At 38.0% G+C, this 25,545-nt stretch overlaps 5 protein-coding genes across 6 annotated transcripts; 2 read left to right on the forward strand and 3 right to left on the reverse strand.

The window, feature by feature from the left end:
- Positions 1–870: 870 nt before the first annotated feature.
- Positions 871–3,406, reverse strand: LOC133721459 (auxin efflux carrier component 5). Its single transcript, XM_062148082.1, has 5 exons — positions 2,631–3,406; positions 2,422–2,507; positions 2,036–2,193; positions 1,294–1,370; positions 871–1,170 (listed from the first exon to the last, which is right to left on the reverse strand). The coding sequence occupies exons 1-5, from the start codon at positions 3,311–3,313 to the stop codon at positions 1,098–1,100; spliced, it is 1,077 nt and encodes a 358-aa protein (XP_062004066.1). The 5' UTR covers positions 3,314–3,406; the 3' UTR covers positions 871–1,097.
- Positions 3,407–9,360: 5,954 nt separating this feature from the next.
- LOC133720005 (protein TRIGALACTOSYLDIACYLGLYCEROL 3, chloroplastic) lies at positions 9,361–14,483 on the forward strand. 2 transcript variants are annotated; one of them, XM_062146201.1, is made up of 10 exons: positions 9,361–10,084; positions 10,590–10,721; positions 11,468–11,563; positions 11,709–11,786; positions 11,896–11,957; positions 12,074–12,149; positions 12,381–12,488; positions 13,314–13,489; positions 13,578–13,662; positions 13,922–14,483. In XM_062146201.1, the coding sequence occupies exons 1-10, from the start codon at positions 9,890–9,892 to the stop codon at positions 13,958–13,960; spliced, it is 1,047 nt and encodes a 348-aa protein (XP_062002185.1). In that variant the 5' UTR covers positions 9,361–9,889; the 3' UTR covers positions 13,961–14,483. The 2 variants fall into 2 exon arrangements, with proteins under 2 accessions (XP_062002185.1, XP_062002186.1); XM_062146202.1 differs by having other exon boundaries at positions 9,367–10,084; positions 10,593–10,721.
- A 642-nt stretch (positions 14,484–15,125) lies between these two features.
- On the reverse strand, positions 15,126–17,811 carry LOC133720004 (receptor-like protein CLAVATA2). Its single transcript, XM_062146200.1, has one exon. It carries the CDS (start codon positions 17,440–17,442, stop codon positions 15,247–15,249), a length of 2,196 nt encoding a protein of 731 aa, XP_062002184.1. The 5' UTR covers positions 17,443–17,811; the 3' UTR covers positions 15,126–15,246.
- Positions 17,812–18,576: 765 nt separating this feature from the next.
- On the forward strand, positions 18,577–21,445 carry LOC133720697 (CBS domain-containing protein CBSX6). Its single transcript, XM_062147124.1, has 3 exons — positions 18,577–19,098; positions 19,182–19,530; positions 20,330–21,445. Exons 2-3 carry the CDS (start codon positions 19,190–19,192, stop codon positions 21,267–21,269), a joined length of 1,281 nt encoding a protein of 426 aa, XP_062003108.1. The 5' UTR covers positions 18,577–19,098; positions 19,182–19,189; the 3' UTR covers positions 21,270–21,445.
- A 266-nt stretch (positions 21,446–21,711) lies between these two features.
- Positions 21,712–24,458, reverse strand: LOC133720696 (probable glycosyltransferase At5g20260). The gene is made up of 4 exons (XM_062147122.1): positions 23,983–24,458; positions 23,697–23,848; positions 22,526–22,886; positions 21,712–22,433 (listed from the first exon to the last, which is right to left on the reverse strand). Exons 1-4 carry the CDS (start codon positions 24,265–24,267, stop codon positions 21,771–21,773), a joined length of 1,461 nt encoding a protein of 486 aa, XP_062003106.1. The 5' UTR covers positions 24,268–24,458; the 3' UTR covers positions 21,712–21,770.
- Between the last annotated feature and the right edge of the window lie 1,087 nt (positions 24,459–25,545).

The following is a 25,545-nucleotide window of genomic DNA, read 5'->3' on the forward strand; positions in this document are numbered from 1 at the left end:
AAGAGCATGTTCACCGGAGTTCAAAGTGCCATGGCTCCAGGCTCCAGCAAGGATCTGACCCAGATCTGACAAGAACATGCAAAATCCAATTTCACTCCAAACCAACCAGTCATGGGAATACAATCTCCACATGAGTGCCAATTGGACTAACCAACCAGTTTTGTCTTTTGAGCACTTCCATTTTATCTATACAGTAATTAAACTAATTATGTTAGAGAAAAGAAGTCTACACATGCAAGAGTACCAATTAAAACAAACAAAAAAATCATTATCTCAACACTAAGTAGAGAATGAAAATCCACATTAGCAATACACAAGAGCTACAAGGAGTACGAGAAAACTTATTTCTTATAAAGTGCACAAGTCAACGTATATAAAACAACTAAAAGCGACCTATTAAATCAAAAGTATCTTAGGTTTTTTTTTTGTTTCAAGATCGACCATGTCTTTGCAATAGATGATCCTTATTCACATACTCTATCATCATTCAAAAACACGGCACCACTACGTCTGTCCTAAACCTCTCATTTCCATATATTGTAGATCCCAACTACATCATTTAGAGTGGTGAATAGAAATTAATCAAATTATAGAATCAGATGTCCACTAGCTCATTTTTTATATTTTCAGAGTAAACAACTAAACAATCAGGATGGAACTATGGAAGGGTGGCGCATATAGAAGAGCTCCTTTATCACCCTTTATAGAACCACATTGGACATGAAAGTCTTATAAAGTCAGTTTTGCATTGAAGCATGGCAAACAGAAAAATTCCAATCAAGGTCGATCAATTTTAAGGACTTTTTACTACTGCTACTAATTAAACCGGGAATCCGGGCAGTTATAATCATTTATAGGGGAACCCATGCATTGCCGATTAATGCACCAACTCTCTTGAGATTAGGATGATAAGGATAATTAGATTACAAGTTTTGGCAACTACAAAGACTAAATTAAATTAGTCCCACCAATAGTTTCATACCAAAATAGAAACAAAGAAAAAAATGTAAAACAAGAGATCGAGGACCGGCAATTTCTTTTCTCTATCTCTCGATCCATTGATTGAAACAGCCATGCCAGAGAAGATGGTCAATCGATCAATGCACAAATTCTAAAACTGCATAGTAGGCGATCAACACCGGAAGGGACACCATCATTCCAAATATTACTCTGCACGTACGCCATCAATAAGCAAAAGTGAGTACTACAATTAACTTGGAAAAATAAAACAGAATGAAAAAAGTTGATGAAACTTAAATAGATTCCAATTAATTTCAGATCGAGATCACATACGCGGTGCTCAAAACTTCTGCATGGAGTCCATATTCTTTGGCATATATGAAGGAGGTAATCGATTGTGGCAATGCTGCCTGAAAAATAAATTAATCAGCAAACTATATAAAAGTGATGTACGTACGTAACATAAGTACATAACATGTATAGTAGCTTATCAACTTGGGAAGACTAATGTGCATTTCATCATGTATAACATTAGTGATTAAGCACGAAAGTTTAGTGGGGTTGATTTCAATTAATTTTGTTGTTGTTTGGCCAACAAGAAAGTTACCACCATTTTAAAAACTCTGTGCTGCATGTTGAGAGCTAGTCAGATCCGACCACTATGTATCCAATTAAGAATTTCCCTAAATTGAAAACCACAATGGGTTACTAATAAATTAGCTTAATTTTCTATAGTGTCTAATCTGTTCTCGAAATATTCCAGGCTAAGCATGTATCCACTGTTCACAAAATGACGATGATATGATATTAGGGATCGAATATATGTTGGTGGTATTAGTGGAGAAGGAAATATTTACTATATACTACCATATATATAGCTCAGCTTAGCCACCTAATTTGCTTGGCAGCTCACGGAATGGAATGGAACCACCACCACCTTTTTTAGGTCATGGAACGGAATGGAATGACATATATTCCATGAAAAGTGATGAGATATATGTTGTTATACCTACATACTACGATTCTATGAGGATTGAAAGATATATGAAGTCATCTGATCGATTTCGTTAATTACCTGAATGATAGCAACACGTAAAACATCACCATGCAAGCCAACAGCGATAGAGCCGATAGCCATGGCTGCCGGTCCGGCAATGAACCTCAAAATCATCCCTATTATCGTTAGGCTCGTCCCACAAGCTACGAATTTCTCTTGCAGTGCCATGAAGATACCTACACCCACGATCACACATAAATTATAAGAACATATTAATTGTAATTTGTAAGCAAAAAGTTTATCATGCACTATTTTGTTAATGCTTTAGATAATAAAATATTGACTTCGAAGTGCAAAGTGACTCCATAGAGATCAAAAATCATTTCTGAAAATGTGAATAACTGCTACGTACATATGAAATTAAATGTTCTCTCATGTGATTGAGTTTAGTATTTAGTACTCACCCATGCTAAACATGGCAGTTCCGGTACCAGCCTTCGACATGATTAAAACAGATCCCTCCATAATGCTTGGCAACTCAATATGCCACCTGCAAATATTCACCAGTCAGTTTGTAATCTATTATCTATTAAAACGAAAACCCTAACATTAGCCAAGTAGTATTAGTCCCCTAGTAATCTATTATCTATGATCAGTGCATGTATATTTTTACCTGTTTGCTATAAAAGCCCAAGCAATTCCAATGAAAACTGCATAAGAGTTGGGATTCATCCCAAGTTTGAGCCACACACCCTTCATCAAAGACCAGTAATAATAAGAAGGTGAAGCCAGAGTGCTCTCGTTCATGCCCTCTAAATCTTTCCCACCTTGCTCAACTGATTGAACCCGGGTATCATTACTCGACCCCGAAGAGATGTCTAGCCCCGTCCGTCGAAATTCCAAGACGAACAGAAGCACCGTGAGCCATACGATAGCTTGCACCACGGAAGACTGAACTACCAGATCAACAGCCATCGGGCCGTACATAGCTTTCATTAGGGGCACTCCAACGACAAGTGAATTAGTTAAAGTGCAGAGAGAGAAGCTTGTTATTGACCAACTATAGCTTCCCTTGCTACTACACTTTGCCCAAAACGCGAGCACAACCACGATTATGAGCTTGGAAATGGCATCGGCCGCGATGAAGCGGTAGTTCCACTCGAAAGGATCGACGTGAGCAGTGAATTCGAACGTGAAGAGTGGGAGGGTGAAGAAGCAAACAAAGCGGTTTATGGCGCCGCACTGCTCAGGAGTGAAGATGTGCCACCACCTGACGGAGCCAAACCCTAAAATGAGTGCAAAGTAGAGTGGTGCCATGGCTACCACCACCTTGTAAACATCTTCCCATCCTATCATGATTTTCTTAATAGCTTCAAAGCACTAGCAAGGTATAGCTACTAGTACTGCGAAAGAATTAAACAAGAGCACTATAGCTAATTGACAATGTACATGATCGAAGTTGGGTATTTATATATGTGTGCGTGCTGTACATGCAGGGACAAAGCAAACTTTGTTATTTTCTCTGGTTTATTCTTTTTTTCTTTTAGGAGGGATCGATGTTATTGGAAAGATGATGTAACGTGCAGTATAAGTGATCGAACGAGAAACGTCAAAAAAACATAAATTATTAGTTTTTAACTCAGTCTCTACTTGCATACGGAGGAGGGCCATCGAACTATAAACTTTAGATTTGATTTATTATGTAAACGTGATAGATTACAGCTGCACCGAAATTAAGCGTGCAAAATTTAAATCTCCATTAATTTTTGTAGTCCATAAAGTCGAATTCGAGGGTTAATTATGCAAAAAGAGTTATCATAAAAGGGTCATATTATGTGCTTGAAAACTGTTACAGTGTTACTAGAAAAAAATAAATCTTGCTAGTTAAGTAATGCTTAAAACTATCAAAACCTAGTTGAGATCCAGCTAGCCCCAAAAAAACTTCCATGAATCTTGAAATTTTGGTGACGTCCGTCAAAACCTTTTCTTGAAACAGTTATTGAATTACTTTTTATTAAATATATGTAGATATATATAATTCGGTCAGAAGTTACTCCAGAATTCAAACACATAGGTTATGAGATTAGTGCTCCACTAATTATGTGGATTGCAGCAAGAGATAGAGATTAGAGAGCTGCAGGTAATAGAGGTGGGTGTATATGGTATTCGATATATGCCGTGGATTCTTGACATGCATTTAGTTTTGCAGCTGTGATCGAGTGCTTCAGATTGTAAAGTTGCTTTCACAGAATGAGCTTGTGTTATAAATGGTCGGCATATATTGATCTTTTTATTTATAGAATATAAGGAACGGTCGAGGTCCAGCATTTATTCCACCCACCTTTGCAAATTGGTTTATTTTTTTCTTATTGCCAAATTGGTCACTTATATCTAGTTTTCTGTCTCTTAGAATTCAGAAGCGGATTTATTCAGACATTAAATTAATAAATTGTTTTCAGGTGATGCTGCAATAATGTGACAATTTGCTGCATAATATAAAGCTCAATACTTAGATACCAATTATGTGGTAATATTGGCAAGCACATATCAATTACAATTTCATCATCCAGAACATATATACGCTCTAATGCCAAAAAGAACATATATACGCTCTCCATCGATGAGCATATGGAATATGTTCCACTTATTTTTCCCCAGATAATAAGCCTTGCTTAAATTCAAATCTTTGTTTTTTATGAACTCAATTTGAATCACTCACCCCACAATCTGTATGTGCTCTCCATTGATGGGATGTGAGATATGCTTTTTGTGGCACGCATTGATTTCTCATGATGGAGAAAGTTGGGTAATTAAGTTGTTGGTGTTTCCTCCTTTGGCAATTAATTGGATGGTTTAGGTTTTAGGATGTTTGCTATATTCTCTAGCTAGTCCTTTAATGTAAATAACGTTCCATTTGAATGACCCATTTATATATATGTACTTGAGGCCTCAATGCCACTAAATTAAGTTGAGTGACAACTAGCTAGCTAGACTTGGTGTGTTGCAATATGTGAACCAGATGTGATCCATCATATAGCTAAGGAATAAGGTTTATTTCTGTTTATACGTACGCATATTCACTTTCATGTTCATATAGCTAGCTCGACAATTTTGGTCCGCATATATATGTTGATTAAGCAAAAGGGTTTTTGTCTTCTGTGATCAATTTGCTTTATATTCGATGCATGGTTCTTTAATTCAAGATGGCTCAGTCTAAAAGAACGCCTCAGTTTCTGATTGCCATGCAACACGTACATATATATATGACTAAACATGTATGTTTACCAATTAATAAATCAAAGCGAAACTTAGTTAGATCGAATGAGTGCTAATGAACTGTTATTTTTATATATAATAAAGTTTGATGCTGTGTCTACCTGCCTGCATATAAGTTAGTCGAGTGACATAAGCCATCTTTCGAAAGAAGATGATGTGTATGTGTGTGTCTATATATATATATATATGTGTGTGTGTGTGAGGGTCCTTGGAGATCAAGGCCTGATTTTGGTTGAAGCAGTAAATATAAGACTGCAAGGTGACTGGTATGTACGTACGAGGGTGACTTTTCGATATATATCATTGTTAATTGATTAGTTAGACTCGAATCCTACCTAGCAAACCCTAGCCTGCATACAGATTACAGCTAGCATATATAAATGATGTGAGTTGGTGAAATCTTCAGCTTCTGGCTGAAGCCCTAAACCAAGAGCAAAAAGAGCTGTCTGGCTAAAAGTGGTAATTAACCTTTTCCAGGTACGTAAGACCTACTTACCATGCATTCGAAAATAGAGCTAGAGACCAGTATTCATTTTCTGCACTGTACATGCTTAGCATGAAATCAATTAATAGCCATATTAAAAAGCCTGGGATATTAGCTAGATTTCTGATATTCGTTCTATAGTCTCCAATAAACCCAGCTTCATAGCTAGCTGTATGTATCCACGTACTAATTAATATGCATTTCTGTTTGTTTAATGTGATGGATGAATTGGTTCCCACTACTCTCCGCAACACGAAGATTGTTGGTTCTGTATTATATATATACATGTTTGTATATGTCTGACCGATCATGCATATTAATTTGTTCTAGTTCCCTCCATCTTTATAGGCGTGCTTAATATTAATTTCCATCCATTATCTAATAGCGATCGAGGACAAGATGAATGAAGTGCATGCAATATGGCCAGGAACCACCACCAAATATATTGTTTGCTTGCTAGTCCAAAGAACAAATTCCGGAAATGTGTGTGGTTGCTAACATCACAAATGTCATATGTCTTGGTGACTGAGATGGAAACACTTTTGGACACTACCTATCAAAACATTGGTATTATTCTATATTTCTATTCGAATCCATACATATAATGGTATAAATATTTTATACGGGGAGTCTGTAATTAAAGAGTACTCTCCCCAAATTTGGGGACTAACCCTGATGTTTTAATTTCATAGTGTAATTCGAAATTAGAAATCAATCCTTCCCTGGCTTCCTATGCACGAATGCCTCAAGCAAACAGTTAAATTGGAAATCTTAGTTGATTCTCATTTAGAAATGTATTGACCCTTATTCTCATGAATTGGTACGTAGAAGACGAATAATTCGAATACTAACTAGCTAGAGTTGTTCATGCCACATTGACAAGCATATATATTGAAGCAAAACGTGAGTAGCGAGCCTAGCTAGCTTTGTATTGAAAGGTGGAGATAGAAGATAGCTATACTAAACATGGGTTTGATTTGACAAAGTAATATAAGAATAGATGGATGTTGCTGGTAGAGGAGAGAGATTGGCGGATGCATCAGGAACTGTAGCAATCCGAAGAACCACCTGATGATGAACCAAGTGCGGTAATTGATCGATCGATCTTCATGGCATATATATCTATCGAAATAGGCATCTGATGATGATTTAATATTATTCGATCCATCAAAGAATTTTTGACCATCGATCATCAGCATTTTAATTCACCAACACACCAAGCATATATTATGATATTATCTATCTGAATCTCCCTCCTGATTGGTATATAATAATATGCCACAAAGCATCAACTGGAAGCTCAGAAGCTCAGAAACTCAATGCTTAATTTATGTCCATGCATTTTATGCAACAGTCTAGCTAGCTAGCTCATTAAGCCAGTGGTTCAGTTTTTTAGAGTCGGCATCTTCATTTTGGGTCGTTGAATTTAAGCCCGATATCTTTGGGTTCATGTCTAGATAGGTTCTCTAGGCCCAATGTGAGTTTGGATCAACGTTCCAAATTAGCAAAGTGGGGTTTATGTAACTCATCCTGTGACCAAAAAAAGAAAAGAAAAAGGACACATCTTTTTTTTTTTTTGGTTCAAAACGGGGTTTGGAGTCCAGTCATGCTGGGAGGCTCAGCCCCACACCCATATTATTATATAAGTTAGTTTGCTGCATCCGGGGGGGGGGGGGGGGGGGACGTAATACCTGAACCCTGAGCAAGCATAGCTGCATTACAAATATCCACATATAGAACATCCTGCAAGAAAGTAGGAGTCTCATCTAAACAAATATCTACTACATGACATGATCGAGACTAGCAAAGTGAGCCAACCTATGCGCTACACTATTTACTTCACGAAAAATATGTCGAATTGTAATCCAATCAAAGGATCGTAGGTAATCTTTACAATCATCCACAATTCGACTAACCTCAGAGTTATCTTGTGTCTGTTGAGTGAGGGCTGTCACTAAAATTGCGCAGTCACTTTCGAGGGCGAGCTCCTTCCAACCTTGATGTATTGCGATAAGTAACCCTGCTTTGCAGGCTTCCACTTTAGCATGAAATGTCGAGCTCAGATAAGGAATCTTTCTAGACCACGCACCGCGAAAGTTTCCCGTTATTCCGTATCATCTCGAACAATTACCCCAACTCCACCGCTTCCATTTGAACCGTAGACACCATCTATATTCATCTTGAGTCTGCCACAAGGTGGAAACTGCCATTTCGCCACACACCTATTATTTAAATATTAATATTAATATGGATGAATTCTTGCATCTAGTGTTAAGGCCGGATTTGAGATGAGGGCCTAGTTGGCTAGTTCATAATAATGAGGTCCAAGCTGCATTAGACCCTCATTTTTATGAGTCTCGAAATTCAAGCTGCATTAGGCCTTTGATTTTTTTTTAATGTATTAAAGAGTGTCTCTTTAACCTGTGAAAAGTGGTGGGCGTCCATCCCCGAGTGGCAGTCAAACAGAAGGCATGAATGCAAAATGCTAGCGAAATAATTAGCCAGATGAGTCAACTGAAAAAGAACGAGAACTAAGTCGAGCATAATTATTACTTTTATAAATGAGAGCCGAGAGGTCACAGCAATGTATTAAACTTTTTTTTTTTTAGCAAAGAGCAGTGTATTAAACTTAAACATATCATTCTTAGCAATGCCCTTTTTTTGGTTATATACTCTTACCATTTGTCTAAGAGATAAACTTGATCCAGCAACCTCTGCAGTCCATCAAAAACTGTTTCTTATATAAATATACATATACTTCTTTTAAGTGAATATAGATAGTCTAGCTACAGTAATGGGTCGTGTCGGGTTGGGTTCGTGTTAGGTCAAAGTATTTATCGTGTCACAAGAGACAAACTCAAACCCAACCCATTTAATAATCGTGTCGAAAATTTAAACCTAAACCCAAACCCAACCTATTTATTAAACGGGTTACCCGTTTCCAACCCGCTTAACTAATTTAATAAATAGGTCGTGTCGTGTTGGATCAAATGACTCATTTAAGGATTAACATTGCGACCAATAAACTAAAAAAAAATGCATAAATTGATTAAATTCACTAAAAAATCCACAAGATGAAGAATATAAATTGTTATATATAATTCATAAATAATTAAATCAAATAATGATGAATAAAATATTTCAAATTGTCCAATCGACCTACAAATACTCTCAACGTCCAAAATTTCAAGAAGAAGTATAGCATAATCAGGTTATATGGGTTCACTTCGTGTTGTTGGGTTGACCCGCGGCCAACCCGTTTATTAAATAGGTCATGGCGGGTTGACCTGCGGCCGACCCGCTTTTTAATCGTGCGGGTTCAACCCGCTTTATTTCATGCTGGTTTCGAGTCGTGTCGGAATTGACAGTCCTAAACGGTCATATCCTCCTAACTGCCATACTTTAAATTTAATTTTCATAAAGTCAAAATTCAAAAGAAGGAATAATTGTTTCAGTTTAATAGAATATAATGAATGCTAAGTAGTAATTGATGTTAGAGCTTGAAAGTTCACGCTTTTGCCATTGTTGTTCTGATTCCTTTTGAGCTTCTACATGCACATAAATGTGAATCCCTACACGATATTAAATCCCAAATTCCGATTATACTCTTGTGCTCCATTCCTCCAAAAAAAAAAAAAAAGATTATTAGGAGTCGACCAATCACCGTTACAATCGACTCTTGACCCATAAAAAGTCGACCCATTAAAACCAGAAGCGATCAAGAACTTAACAATGGCTGAATGAAACATACCAAGTCTCCAAAGTCAACACCTTTCATGTTTCAATACCTCTCTGTACACCCAAGAAAGGCATCACCACTGAAGAAGAAGAAGAACCCACATCACATCCCCACCCACCTAATCCAAATAGCCGCCACAACAGTTAAACAACACGTTTCCATTGCGACATTTCAATCCCTTTCATTTCTTCCCTATTGAGCTTTTGGCCAATTCATTCCAAATTCACGTTCATTGCTTCAATAGGCTTGCAAACTGATCTGGGTCTGCTTCAATTTCACAACTTTCCAATACCCAGAACCAGAATTTGCTTATTCAGGACTGGTCTTTGGGCTATTACCTGATCCGGGTCTGGTTCAAGATCACAAATTTCCAATCCCAGCGTGGTTTTGAGCCAAAAATCTTGTTGGGTTTGCTTCAGGAAGCCCAATTGCTATGGGAAGAAGCATGGTTTCTCTGTCGAATTCAGTGTTGTTTCCTGTGACTACATCCAATGGCATTTCTCGGCCGGCTAGGTTTCCAAAGACGATCAATTTGTGTAGTTATAAGCAGAAGAGAGAGCCCAGAAACATTGTTTGTGCTTGTATGGCGCCTCCCCAGAACTATGAATCCTATGCAGCAAAATTCGAGGTTAGCAACATTTTTCCTCTAGTTATTTATTTGATGTTAAAGAAGTCTGCTTTTTCGTACTCTTTGTTTATATATGAGCAACCATTTTCTATTCTTATATGGTATTCATCAACAGTTAAACTTAAATGTGGTTACTGGTGTTTGTCGGTTTGTTTGAATTGGTGTGTTAAACTGGTACTGTGATTGAATCACCTGTTCTTTGTTGCTAGACTTACAATACTGTTATAGTGTTATTCACATTAGCCCATATGTGGGGAATTGTAGTTATAGTTTATGTCCTCTGCAATCAAAAGGTTATGTTATGAGTTAAAATACCAAAAGGTTAATTGTTATTGCATGTAGTTTAACACATTTCTATTCATGTATCTTTTTTTATACCGACTTGTTTGCTAAAGGGGTTTGTGCCTGGTTTGCATTGGTCATGTTAGATGTGCCTGTTTCGATAATTGTAGTAGCAGATAACAATTGGTCATATGATAGCTGTGGCTGACAAGGTTTGTCTCAGCAGGATTCATTGAAATCAGAGGATTTATCCACAGTAAGAGAACCCGAGGATGACTCTGATGTTCTGATTGAGTGCAGAGACGTCCATAAGTCATTTGGTGAGAAGGATATATTGAGAGGTGTGAGCTTCAAGGTGAATCTAATATCAAAATATACTATGTTTATTTGATTATGGCTTTTGAGTTGTTTCAAGAATTTACATGCATTGATTTAGTGTGAATGTGGGATAGGTTTGAACTTTGGCATGTGAAAGGGGTGTTTTTCCCTGGTGATTAAAGTCTTTTAGCTTGGACTTTTTGCTCATAAAAAAATGTCAGTGATGATTTGCTTTGGAGGAGTCAATGAATTGTTTGTTTATGAATGTGATAGGCCTATGTTATGTAGTATATTGTCATGCTTTTGAAGGTAGTTTGGTTTTTGCCTCAATATTTTTACTTTTTCTTTTAGCATAGATCTTCGAGGTTTAAGGAAGATTGGGTGGGGTAAACTTTTATGACAATAATTCTGTGAGAGCTTCAGAATGGGGTTTTATATACAGTAGAACTCTGGAAGAGAAAGAATAAGAGTTTAAACTACTTTGAGGAGAAAGATGTTCTTACGTCATTGACTGCTCCTGAATTAATCTGTTTTTGAGGTAGTAGGGATCTATCAGAAGTTCTTTTTATTAAAGGATGCGAAGAGTGTCAATTAGGTTGATTTTTTTGTATGGTTCTCTTTAGTCTTTTTCAGTAGCACACGATGAACTACTGGTCATCCTTTTGTTACTTTGTGCTTTTCTATAATTTCAACAAAATTCGTGTTCAATTAATGGTCAATCTTTTGGTTCGTGGCCATTCCATTTTGCATCTTGTAAAGGACTAATTTTGGATCCATTTTTAGATTAGACATGGCGAAGCAGTTGGAATAATTGGTCCTTCTGGCACGGGGAAATCTACAGTTTTAAAGATTATGGCAGGTCTTCTTGCGCCTGACAAGGTAAATAGTTAATCTGCCTCTAATAGTATGCTCACCTTTGTTTAATTAATTAATTTTTACACTTTGTTGAGTTTTAATGAGTTATTCAATACTTACTTACATGTTGGGCTCTCTTATATACTGTGTTCCTTGTTGCCATGAGCAGGGAGAGGTATACATTCGAGGTCGAAAGAGGGATGGTTTGATCAGCGATGAGGAGTTATCTGGTCTTCGAATTGGATTGGTAAACTTTTTTATTCACTTGTATGCTATAAATTTTCTGCTGCTAGTCTTTCTGGTGTATTTCTTATACAGAAAAGGTCATTTTTATGCATCTATCTCCTATCTAACAGGTGTTTCAGAGTGCTGCACTTTTTGATTCGTTGACTGTTCGTGAAAATGTTGGTTTCCTTCTGTAAGAAGCTTTAGATTCTTTCAATTTTGGCTTTCTTCTGTGTTGTATTCCACTTAGGCCATAGTTCAGGTATTAATCAATATGCTGCAATAGAACTCATATTGTTATTTGATTAGGTATGAAAATTCAAGCATGCCCGAGGAACAAATTTCAAAGCTCGTGACTGATAGCTTGGCTGCTGTTGGGTTAAAGGTATGCAATATGTCAATTATCAGTCTGCAGGCAAACTACCTTCCCAAACTCAACTGATTTTATCTAGATTCTGTCCATCTATCCACTCTCCACATGAACGCTATCTATTGATCTTGTTAGTAACATGTGAGACTTCATATGCATAATGGCACTGCTCCTTGACCAAAAAAGAAAAAAAAACTGAAGTTTGAATTCTAGATTTATTTGGATCATATTATGTTGTTTTCTTAGGGAGTTGAGGATCGATTACCATCGGAGCTGTCTGGTGGAATGAAGAAAAGAGTTGCATTGGCTCGATCTATAATTTGTGATACCACAAAGGAAGCCATAGAGCCAGAGGTATATTGAATACCTAAAAGCTTGTGTTCTTCTTCTCTTGTTTGATTAGATAATGCTTGCATAACTGTTTTAGTAGACAGTTGACACTATGGCCTTCTAGTAATTGCATTCTGTTTATGTCATAGTCAGAAGTATCATCATCTTAGTTGAGGATGTAGTAATACTGTGTTCACATAGTCAGACTGATGGAGAAAGTAGTACTGCATATGTAATTGTTCTCCATCATATGCTGCTATGAAGGCTGGTAGATAACCTTACTATCAAGGTAAAAGAAAATAGCCTTTTCTTTTCCTGTAAGCCGAAGGGAACTAGGAATACTGTCATCATCTTAGATGAGGATGTAGTAATAGTGTAATACTGTGTTCACATAGTCAGACTGATGGAGAAAGTACACTGCATATGTAATTGTTCTTCATCATATGCTGCTAATGAAGGTTGGTAGATAACCTTACTATCAAGTGAAAAAAAAAAAGCCTTTTCTTTTCCTATAAGCCGAAGGGAACTAGATTTTCCAGGAGGTAAGCCGCTATAAGAGTATTCATAGAATCATGATAATGCCGCTAGAGTTGCCATCTATTATAGGGGATGCAGGGCATGAATTTCTCCCAAATATTTCCCTCTGATTCTCCCCATTGAGGTGTCATATGCTGGGAGAGGGTGGGGTCATGAAAATTAGGTAATAAGTGGAAGTAAGCTTGGTGTAAACATGTATACGCCCACTTGGGATTGTTAGTTCAATTTGCAAGTGTACAGTTTTGGTGGGTAATGCACAACTGAGTTGGCCTGTTTTGTGAGTCCTGACATTCTTCCTATGCACTTCAACAGGTGCTCTTATATGATGAACCAACAGCTGGACTTGATCCGATTGCATCTACTGTTGTAGAAGACCTCATCCGCTCTGTCCATACAGAAGGGCAGGCAGTGTCAGAGAAGTCTGGGCAGATTGCATCTTACGTTGTTGTAACTCACCAACATAGCACCATCAGACGAGCTGTTGACAGGTTGTGTGCTTAGTCAAAGCTGTTGTGCTGATACTGAATACTTTTGTTGATTGTGTCAGATGATAATAGGAATTTATTCAATGTGTAGGTTATTGTTTCTGTATGAGGGCAAGATAGTCTGGCAAGGAATGACTGATGAATTCACAACCTCAACAAATCCAATCGTTCAACAGGTAATCCTAAATTCAGTTCTTTAATGACTTGACCAAAGTGTTTTCACAACCTTCTACAGGGGTTTGATGACTTGATCTGACTCCTTGGAAATGAAGACATATATTTGTTTCTCTTGTCAGATCAATCCCTCTTTCTCAATGAACGGAATGATTATTATTATTATTCTGCAAGTGGAATGCTTTAGCTTTGTGATGATCCTATTTTGTAGTCTCAGCGTTAACTGTTCTTTTCTTCTTCCTTTTTGGGGGTTATTTTCAGTTTGCATCTGGGAGCTTGGATGGCCCAATTAAATATTAGACCTTGATGTTCTATGGTATGGTTGGTGGTATACATTAAACAACACATGATGATTTGCTTGCTGCGTGCCAGTGAAGAGGACATGAATACATGCTAGAATTGGGTCAGCTGGTGCCTGCACATTCAGGCTCTCTCTGCCTCGTATCTTATATATTCCAGCATGGCGGTGCATCAGAGCTGCTATATATATACAAATTTTAATCACTATCAAAAATCGTGCTCATGCATCCTTAGTTGCATCCTCTGAGTTTTTAGAGGGCCATCATCTTCTAAATTAGATGCGAGTTGAGGTCACAATTAACTTCTTTTTACTACTATTAAATTAAGTGTTTCTAGTTTTAGTGTCTAATTTTTGAGATTGGTCCACCTCCCTTGAGAGTTTAGCCCCATTGTTAAAGAATGCAATCAGAACAATATTGCTCAATCTTGTGTTTATGTGAGAAATTAATTCTTCATTCCTTCTAGCATAACTGAAACATTTGACAACCATTGAAATGCAATTTGCTTGTTCAGAGTTCTTTCATTCCACTTGGATAATCCTCTACTTCAGAAAAGTATGATAGAAAGAGAAAGGGTAAAGAAGTATGGGAAGTCTAGGATCTGTAATTCGGGTGCGCTTCATGGCCCTACGCCCCAAATCATTATGTTGGTGAGTTGGTCACCTTTTGTGGATGTGGGATTTAGTTTAGCCGTGTCCTCCATGCTTTACAAAACTAGAAGTCATCGTGAGACAAAGGGACCATTATCTTTTACTTTTTGAAAAGTGGGATCCTTTTGCTGGAGATTATTGGTACAGGTTACGCCGCAGAGTTTATGATCAGGTTACCTGCATGGGATATTCCCCTTCCTCAGAACTCCTTGTATATATGCGTTCAGATTGTTTGCAGTCTGCAGAGGATTTTGTAAACCATCTGAGTTTTCAGTGATAAATTCTGTCATTGCTCTGAAACATGCATGCCCTTAATTTATTAAATTTCTTTGTCTGCAAGTAAATGCTTCTGGAGCAAATCTAAGAAAACCAACCTATGCAAGAACCAACATAGCATTCCATCTTAATTCTCGTGTTGAATGGAAAAATTTCTCCTAACATCTGAGAATGCTAAAGCTTATGCTATGGCATTTGTTGCATTTCGCCATTTCCCATTCCACACTCGGAACATCTAGGTTGTATGATAGCAATGGAATACAAAACATCCATTAGTAAGGGTCAACATGGACCAAACAAGAAATTGAGAATTCAAAATATACAGCCTGTAGTTTTCATCCTCATTCACATGTACGTTGCACTAAGCTTTTGTATGCAGAATGTATTTCCGAGCTCGAGGGGAGCAAAAGAGGGCCAAGCCCCCAAAGTAGAAACTGAGGAATGCACTTACACAAAAGACCCAAACAGAAATACGCCCCTCAACCTCTTCTTCCCCTTCAAATGCCTTCCCGGGCACCACCGGAAGGCTTGCCGGATCACACCCTCCATCAGGGGACTCTAAACACAAATTTGGATTTCCAGCAAATGCTCCCGGAAACCTGTTATATCCTTGCTTCTTGGTCACAAACCCAGAAAAAGAGTTATATGACAAATCCAAACGAGTCAGGTCCGGAAGGCTGGAAATGTTTCCTGGAATGTGACCTGATAAAGCATTATGGGACAAATCTAAGGCCTTTAAACTCCACATCTTTTCTAAATCCGGAACCCCACCATGAAGAAAATTGTGCGAAAGATTCAAGTATTCCAAGCCATGTAATCCAAACAGCCCCACTGGAACCTCCCCAATGAGTACATTGTTAGAGAAATCGATTCCAACCATTGAAGATAGTATATAACTGAAGCTTAATTCAATACTACCAGTGACAACAATCAACACTTTTGTATCCACATTCTGCATTGAAACAAATGGATCTCTCTGCATTCTATCAACCTCTCCATTGTTAAAATTTATGCTCATGTTAAAATTACCCTCTGGTATGAAGCCAGAAAATTTGTTTCCTGAGAAATCCATCATTCTGATCACTTCAAAAGTAAAGAGCCAACTAGGCAGATTTCCAGTAAATTCATTATGAGCAAGGGACAGATACCTGAGGTTTGACCATTTGGTTATTGCATCACTCAAAGTTCCAGAGAGATTGTTGGAGCTGAAATCTACAATCTCGAGTGATTTACAGCCAGCCAAAGTAAGTGGGATTTCCCCAGATATCTTGTTGTTGCTAATATCCAGTATCTTCAAGCTATCCAATGCATCAAGTTCAGGTTGAATTTCACCAGAAAGATTGTTGTTATTGAGTATCAATGCAAGCAGCTGAAAACAACCAACGATGTTTAATGGAATTGAACCTGATAATGAGTTGTGTGAGAGATCAATCACTTGTAGATAGGTTAGGTTGCCAATCCTCGCCGGAATTTCCCCAACAAGAAGATTGTGCGATAGAAACAGTGCCTGCAGGCTCTTCAGTTCTGTAATCTTCAATGGGATTTCACCAGAGAAACGATTGTGAGACAAATCAAGAAGAACAAGCCCGGATTTATCCGTTGTCTCTGCAACCTTGCTCGGAAGAGGACCTGACAACTCATTGTTACTCACGTCCAAGAGAAGAAGCTTCTCCGAAAACACAAGTCTTGGAGACATCTCATAAGTCAATTGATTGGATGAAAGGTTCAGATGTTGCAAAGCTTGAAGTGAAGCAATACATGTAGGTATGCCTCCGACCACAGAATTGTTAGCCAGATTCAAAACTCTAAGAGACTGCTCACAAGTAGAGAAACAAGGTAAAGTACCCGAAAACTGGTTCGATCCAAGATTGAGAAACACCAAAGACTGGTGAAAATCACTAAGACTGCCAGATAAATTATTGTTCCCAAGATCCAAATACTTGAGAGATTTCAAGTACAACAAGCTTCGAGGAATCTCCCCATGAAATGAATTGAAACCCACATCTAGCTTTTCCAACTGTGCTGAGAAATTACCAACCCACCAAGGAATAACACCTCCCAAATCATTATTACCATTCAAAACAAGTTCTTTCAACTGCCCGAGCCTCATGAATGTATCAGGCACCACACCCCGAAACCTATTGTGACCAAGATGTAGAGTCCTGAGAAAGTTCAGAGTGCCTAAACATACTGGTATTGGGCAACTAAAGCTGTTCTGGGACAAAACCAAATCTTGAAGAAATGGAAGCTTGCACAAACTGGGGTCAATTTGGCCTGACAAGTTCATATTGGTCAAGTCAATCGAAACCACTCTACCAGTCTGGTTCTGGCAGGTGATTCCAGTCCAGTTGGCACAACTAGACCCAGCCCAGCTTGACAAGCTCTGGCTGGGGTCTTGAACCCCTGACCTAAATTTCAACATGGAAGCTTTATCTTCCGGATCAAGATCAAGACTTTGAGAAAGATTTGAGCATAGAAGCACTAACAAAACCAGTAGCTGTGCAGCTAACTTAAGATCACTAAAGGGTAAAAACCCTGAAGCCCATTTGTGTCCCATGAGTAATAAATAGAGGGTTTTACAGAGTTGGGTAGATGAAGAAGTAACGGCAAAGCAATCACATGTATGAAAAGATAAAACCCATCTTCACCAAGATGGTCTAGACCCAAAATCTTTAAAACAAGCAGAAGAAAAAGCTCAGGTACAGTAGCTAAAGATTAAACCTAGCGCAGTACTCTGAAGAAGAAGAAGCTAAGATTGTAGACTAGTGTTAAGTCTTCACCCACTAAGAAAAGCAAGAAAGGAACGTAATAATGGTTAAGATAGAGATGGAGAATCAAACTTACAGATGAAAATGAAGCGATTAGTGTGAATGAGAATATGAGAGATAGAGTGAGAGTGAGAGTGTGGGTGTGGGTGGAGGCAAGAAAGGAAAAAGAACATGGAATCTTCTTTTCTTGCTCTGCTGCCTTTTTCTCTTATTAATGAGTGATGGCCATCCAATTTTGGGCTGGGCTTGCTAACTTGTATGGTCCAATTTTTCAAGGTCTTCGCTCTGTCATTTTCCGCTTTTGCACTTTTTATTATTCGGGTAAATGTGTTTTTCATTGCCATGTGATTGTTTTGGCAAGGTATTTATTTTCGATCCAAGTTAGGAGCGCGCTTTTATTTATGCTACATTAGTGCGAAAACACAATTGATATAAAAGAATCAAATTTTAAGAAACATATAACCACTCGTAAGAAATTTACGGTATTTATCTGATTATGTTGATTGATTTTTGAATTTAAATTCAGTGATATGTGAGTAATGTGACTATATAAATTAAGATTTAGAATTATCACTCTGTCCTCTAGTGCTATATTAGGAATTTTCATACACATTACGGGTCAAACTTTTCTCTTTATTTTGAGATGTAGACATTACTAGAGATTAGACTCATTTTAGAGACTAGATTTGATAGATTTTAATCATCATCCCAACCAAAAAAAAAAAAAAAACTTGAGGATGAGTTTGTGTCTTGTGACAAATGAGAATCTGGGCAGAAAGGAAGTTTTTTTTTTTTTTTTTTTCAGATAATAAGAAACTAGAGATAAAGACATAAAGTTTTTTATAGAAATAATAAAGAAACACTTATCAAAATCTTGATTAAATTTCCTATTTAATTTGTTAAAATTGAAATAGAACCTATTTAGTATTCACCGAAACCCAGATTTTCGCTCCCAATTACTCACTCTCACCCACAAGACTTTAAGAAATCACCAAACTTTAAGCTCTTGAAGACACAAAGACACACAAAAACAGAACACTCAGAAGAGAGAGAGAGAGAGAGAGAGAGAGAGAGCTGAACACATTTGATGGGCCTTTACCTTCCTCTTCTTGTGCACCATCATCAATGGCCAAATCTCTCCCCACTTCCTTCTTCACTTTCCTGAACACCCTTCTCAGATTACCCATTACCGGAATCCTCCTCCTCCTCATCTTCCTCCACTCCCTTTTATAACCCTCTCACAATCCCGAATCAAAATCTCCTCTTTTGGATATCTTTGACTTGCCAGAGCCTCATCTTGATCTGGGTTGATTGCGATTTGATCCATTTCTGTTTACTTTAATATATATCCAATCTTAGCCAAAACAAAAGATCAGTCCTTTTACGGTATCTGAAAATCGAAGTAAAGAAAGCTAGTTTGGTTTCGCGGGAAAAAAACAGAGGAGGTAAAGTTTGATTCTTTATATAATGAAAATCTAATGCAAATCAGTTTAGTTTTGTTAAGTTTTTTGAAGTGATGCAATGACAGAATCAGCAATGGCATCGGTGTTTCTGTACCATGTTGTGGCTGATCTAACGGTCGGGAAGCCGGAGCTGGTGGAGTTCTGCGAGACGGAGACGGTGGAGGCGGCGATAAAGGCGATCGGAGACTCGACTGAGTGTGGCATACCGGTGTGGAAGAGGAAAACGCATGCGGGTATTGAGAACACTGAAATGAGGCAGCAGAGGTTTGTGGGGATTCTCAACTCGCTTGACATTGTTGCTTTCTTTGCTAAAAGTGAGTGCTTGGAGGATCATGACAAGGCTCTTAAGACTCCGGTTTCTGAAGTTGTTGCTCATAATAATTCCTTGCTGCGTCAGGTTGATCCTGGGACAAGGTATGCTAGTTCGCAATCTTTTAACACTTTGTATCCAATTATCTATGAACTGTTTTCATGGTGTTTTGTGGTATTTTTGGAATGAATTTGATGATCTTGTACTGCGAAAGGGAACTATTTATAACTAAAAACTGCTTGTTTAAGGCACTCAGTTGACATTAAAGGGAAGAAACTTGTGCTTTTTCTGTGTTTTGTGTTGGAGCTGTTAAAGGTTTGCATTTTGAGACATTTTAGAATTGAATTTGTACTGTTGAGAACTGCTCTTTCTTGTCTCACGCGTGAACTCTGGGGAAGCGAAATAGAGCACATATGGGAGGTATGGAATTTATGTCGTGTGTTGAGAGGGTCATGCTTGAGAAAGTGTATGTGGACATTGCCTCGGGGTATTTACTATTTACAGGAGCGGAGCTAAGTGGAGGCTTACCCAGCTGAAGTAGGCCTCTGGTATATGTGAAAAAATAAGATATTATTAGACTTCCGTTAAATACTTAGATGCATAAAGAATAAAGTTCTAGTAGAAACTCTAGGTTTGAACTTTTACATATTTGCAGTGCCACCATTCAGGTCTTAGATGTGATTTGGAATGTGTCATCTTCTCTTTCCTTCTGTCCATCTATTGATCAAGCACTGGGGTTTGTAGTATCTATTTTATCTAATTTGATGACTAATTAGGATTCAAGGTCTCGTTGTCTTCTGGATTTAGAGTTTACAAAATTGCTTTACATTTTGGATACACATTGATTAGAAAAAGAAACAAGAAATGGCAACTTTTAAGCGATTTCTTAAATCTCTCTGCTAGGTTGATAGATGCACTGGAGATGATGAAGCATGGTGTAAAGCGTCTTCTTGTTCGAAAGAGTGTCGTATGGCAAGGCATGAGCAAGCGCTTCTCAATTCTCTATAATGGTAAGTGGCTCAAGAATATGGATACTAGCAGCAGCAGCAATAACCTTGGTGCCAGTTCCAATCGGCCTTCCTCATCAACCACTACCAGTGCCCGCGACAAATTTTGCTGTCTCTCAAGAGAAGATGTTATACGTTTCCTAATTGGTTGCCTGGGTGCCCTAGCACCTCTTCCTCTCTCCTCTATCTCCTCGGTTGGAGCTATCAACCCAAACTACAACTCGATTGAAGCCACATCTGCAGCCATTGAAGCCACTCAGAAACTTCCTGAAGACCCCAGTGCAATTGCTGTTCTTGAACAGTCTCAGGATGGTCAGTATAAGATTATTGGAGAGATCTCTGCCTCCAAACTATGGAAATGTGATCACTTAGCAGCAGCATGGGCTTTAGCTAATCTCTCCGGTGGACAATTTGTAATGGGAGTTGAGGATAATGTGTCCTCAAGGTCACTGAAAGATTTTTCTGTAAATCAAGCTGCTGGGAATCACAATCTAGCTAATGGTGGTGGGTCAACAAAACCAAAGAAATTCAGTAGCAGGAGTATAGGTTTCAACGCTGCAAACCCGAGCTTGGCAGTGAGTAGAAGCATGTACAGGGGTAGAAGTGCACCGTTGACATGTAAGGTTACAAGTTCATTGGCTGCTGTTATGGCTCAGATGTTGTCTCACAGAGCAACCCATGTATGGGTGACTGAGGATGAAAGTGATGATGTTTTAGTTGGAGTCGTTGGTTATGCGGATATTATGGTTGCTGTCACCAAACAACCATCCTCCGTTGTCCCTCCACCAGGTCGGTCTACTGAGAATTCTGGTATTGTTAATGACGTCCACAATTGAATTATTTCATTTTTTGGCTCTATGAAGTGTTTCTTAAGTTCTGTTTCCTATGCTATCTGTGTTTGGTAGGGGATGTAAAAAGGGGCTTGAGACTGGTATTGTAACATTTTGACCTCTTGTAAAACTTTGTTGCAATAATGAATAACGTGTCAAGTGGAATAATGCATGGTAAATAATTTTGCTCAACTGTGCCTAATTACTTTTGCGTTTTTACTGATAGTTGTGTAATTTGTAGTAGGATGATATCATGATAAAGTTTCAAGTTAGAGTAGAAGTAAGAAGGAATTCCATTCATGTCTATTTGCAGTTTCCATGGGAGTCTCCACCTGTTAAAAACTCCGTCAAAATTTTCATAATTGAGCGACATCCAAGCTATTAGTTTCAAAGATATTACACACCAATATTTGCTGATATTTATGGATATATTAATCGATTCCAGAAATCAAAATCAAAAAATGATAAATATATTAAAGAATGCATGCTTATGCTTCTTAAATAAAATTAATCTGGTAGTCTAATGTTTAGCCTCCTCAGCCAAATTGAGTGAAGCACCATGTGAAACACATCAAATGGCTTAGCAGGCCGGTTCAGCTCAAAATGCCTTCTCACTTGCATCACCCTCTTCTGCAATTTCAAGTATTCTGCATGCGAAACAGCTTTCAATATCGTCTTAATTTCTGGTATTCTCTTTGGTGGAATTTCTACTGTAAACTTGCTCCAATCAAGAACATCGCCAAAGGGTAATGCATAATAATCAGAAATGAGCACCGGAACACATCCTGCATACATTGCTTCAACCACTCTAGGACTAGCAACTTCAGTCCCACTTGGACACAAGCAAAACTTACTTTGTCCCATTATTTGGTGATAATTTTGACCCTTCGGAAGATACTCATGGACTTGGATTTCCTCATCTTTGTCCCTCCAATGCTCAAATAAAAACTTCCTTATGTCACCATGAGCACCGCCCGCAAAGAAGGCCAGGATAGGACGCTCATCAGGGTGTGAGTTAAGGCGTGATGGACCAAGAGTGCCACTGGCCAAGTTATATTCTGGCAACGAGACGTCTCTCCCAGGCTGGAATCCTTCGGATATGTTAGCATTGCAAAGTACTCTTATGAAATTCTTGTAGAACTTAAGATCATCATTTATTATTTCTGGTGCCTGCCAAGATCATAGAAAAAAGTTTAGGTATGCAACAATAGCTGATGGTGAAAACAAATAGAATCAAAATTGTTAAGGTCATGCATGCATACCCAATCATGACAAGAGACCATAAAATGGTCAGCTCCCTCGCTCCTATTCCAGTAGGGATATTTTTGAGCGACCACATTGATATAGTCAGTGACGATACGAACCAAGCGACCGTGAAAAGTGTGAGGTTTAGGCCGATCATACAAGAAATCAGCAATCCTTTTCACACTTACTGGTACGAAGAATGAATGTGCCTCATGAAGATGGCGAGCCAGAAATGGACTTTTCCCACTACTATCCAGCTCATCCATGAACTGCCCTTCTATGGAGTAGATGTATGACATTGGTCCATTATGGAACATGGGTATCTCCCCTTCCTTGTATGCCCATATCTTGAATCTTTTTACCATCTCTATGTGACTCCTGCTAACCCAAATAGCTAGTTAATTTAAGAAAGAGTAATACCTATACTGGTCAAATTGTGCTCACAACATCATATGACAATTTTTCCATTTATTCTAACTGCTTGTTTATCAAGTCGACGCAATTAAACTAAAAAGAAATATCTCCACTCTTGATTACTCAACAGTAGAAGAGTGTGACAAAAGTAGTCACTATTTTAATAATCAAGAAGATGCAATCAACATCAACGTGGACAGAACACTGGACAAACTATTTAAAAAATTCAACCATCAATTTAAAAATCAATCGTCCAATTTCTTGATTGCAGATATCTTGGTTTTGCAATCACAAGATACGGAAGAGACTAATTTGTTTAATTTCTCAAGAAACAATATAGAAGTTTAGAACTTATCCCATCCTAAATTCCTGCAATTCATATTCCATTCAAACCGGAAAAAATGCCTGTACTATATGCCAAAGATAAGGCCAAAACTTCAATTATTGATGGAATATGAGTAGTGAAGTTTGAACCACCGGAAATAAACAAATGGAATGACAAGAATTTGGACCATTCTTAATAAATACACCTCAAATTATCAGAGAAGAATCCACAAAAGGAAGATGAAGTTGGAAAGTGGAAAAGGATTGCGTTCGCAGTAAGAAAAGTACTGACACATCTAGTCAAAAAAGAAATTGCACTAATTTTTATTCCAAAAGTATCCACCACAATTATGCCAGTTAAACCAACCAAGCTTCAAAGGTTAAATCTTTACATTACCCAGAATTGAAAATTGCATTTATATGAATTTGGGATGATTTCAAAGAACTTACTGATGAAATGCATAGGGATTTCTGTACACACTTCCTCTGGGGATGTAAATCTCTTGTCTATCAGATGTATAGTTCTTTGTAAGAACTGCTTTGTGGATAGCTGCTCTTGCTCTGGCCAATTGTTCCTCAATCTTGCTTGTATTGCTTTTTTCCTGCAAGAAAAATCACACACCAAAATGTAAAACCCAAGAAAACAGAGCAATATAAAGAAAAGCATCAGCCCCCAGTAAACCCAGAAACAGAAAAGTTTACAGTTTTACCATATAGAAATTGAAAAGATGCTTACTTTGACATGGTCTGCCACAATGGAAGTAGGAGAAGGAAAGGGCGGCTGTGACCGTGACTGTGACTGTGACTGTGAATGTGACTGTGATGGTGAGGGTGAGACATATTGGTTTGAACTGGTAAGATTACTGTGTAGAGGAACAGATGGGGTTTTAGAAGAAGAAGAAGAAAGATTGATGAGACTGAAACTGCTTTTGTCAAAGGGTGAGAAGGAAAGGACGAGAAGAAGGAGGAGGAGAAAGGTTAGAGAGAGTAAATATGGTGATCGGAATTCAAAGGCTGCCATACCTCAAGTTATAAACTGGCATACCCCCAAGAATTTGTCTCTGTCTTTTTTCCTTTTCGAAGTTCTAGTTTGTGTTTTTGTTTTTACTTGGGGAACGTAGAACACCACCGTTTGATTAACTCACCGGCTGAGTATGGACATGTGCCAAGCTACATACAGCTAGCCTCACTCTCCTCTGGCTTATTTCCATAAGCACACTAAAATTGTTTGCATGTTGCCACGTAATAACACATATATATCATTTAATGTACTACTCTTGCTCATCATCACTGTCGTTGTAGTATAGTGGTAAGTATTCCCGCCTATCACCCCGGTGACCCGGGTTCGATCCCCGGCAACGGCGCTTTATTTTTCGTTCTTCAGCTTTTATTTTAACGTTGCTTTTTATTCGACGTGAGAGTTTAGGCTCACAAGAATTTTATTTTATTTTAACGTTGCTTTTTATTCGACGTGAGAGTTTAGGCTCACAAGAATTTTAATTTCCAATAGCAACGTAAAGACATCTTGTTTTTTATTTAGACTCAAAGGAGGAATGTCACCATACAGCTTCGTGTTTAACAAACTTAGATGTAATCAAAATGCCATATTCTCAATATAACATACTTTTAAACTTCTGTTCACTTTATAAAAGACCACTATGAACCATATTTTTTGAATATTAAAGTTAGTCTTATAAGATGACCATTTAGAAATATAGGCCTAATGGAAGAATCATTACACAAAATAATCTCTAGAGAATGCAAATTCATTGAAAAGAAACAAAGTTAAAGAGAAATTTTATCTACACGAGTTCTTAATACACTACTCAATTGATTTTTCTGTATGCAATAATTCTATATGCACCACCCAAAACTACCCAAACTCTCCTCAACATTTTCTACCATGTTTGTACTCGTAGAAAAGAAAGAACTTCTCTTTTTCATTATCGTTCTCAGAACATCTAAATCAAAGTTTGCCAAGCCATGCTTTGTCTTGATATGAGGTTTAATAAATTACCATGCTTCTCGATCTTCCTTGCTTTATATTCACCATGATGGAATGTGTTTGGCTCCAATTTTGTTGCAGCTGGTCAACAGTCTATTTTCTGCGCGGGCGTGCCAGCACCGTTCGGGTGCGGTCGTCGGGGGTGTCCCTTGACCTGACTTCTATTAAGCGATTGTAGACGAGGAGAGCACCAACCTCGTCGTGGGATTCTTTATGCCTCGTGGCGAGGACTTTTGCTGAGCTTCTTGAAAATCACAATCGATACTCGATGTTGTAGATCGAGCAGAGCGAGAA

Source organism: Rosa rugosa, chromosome 7, assembly GCF_958449725.1.
Source record: "Rosa rugosa chromosome 7, drRosRugo1.1, whole genome shotgun sequence".
NCBI classification, from domain to species: Eukaryota; Viridiplantae; Streptophyta; class Magnoliopsida; order Rosales; family Rosaceae; genus Rosa; species Rosa rugosa.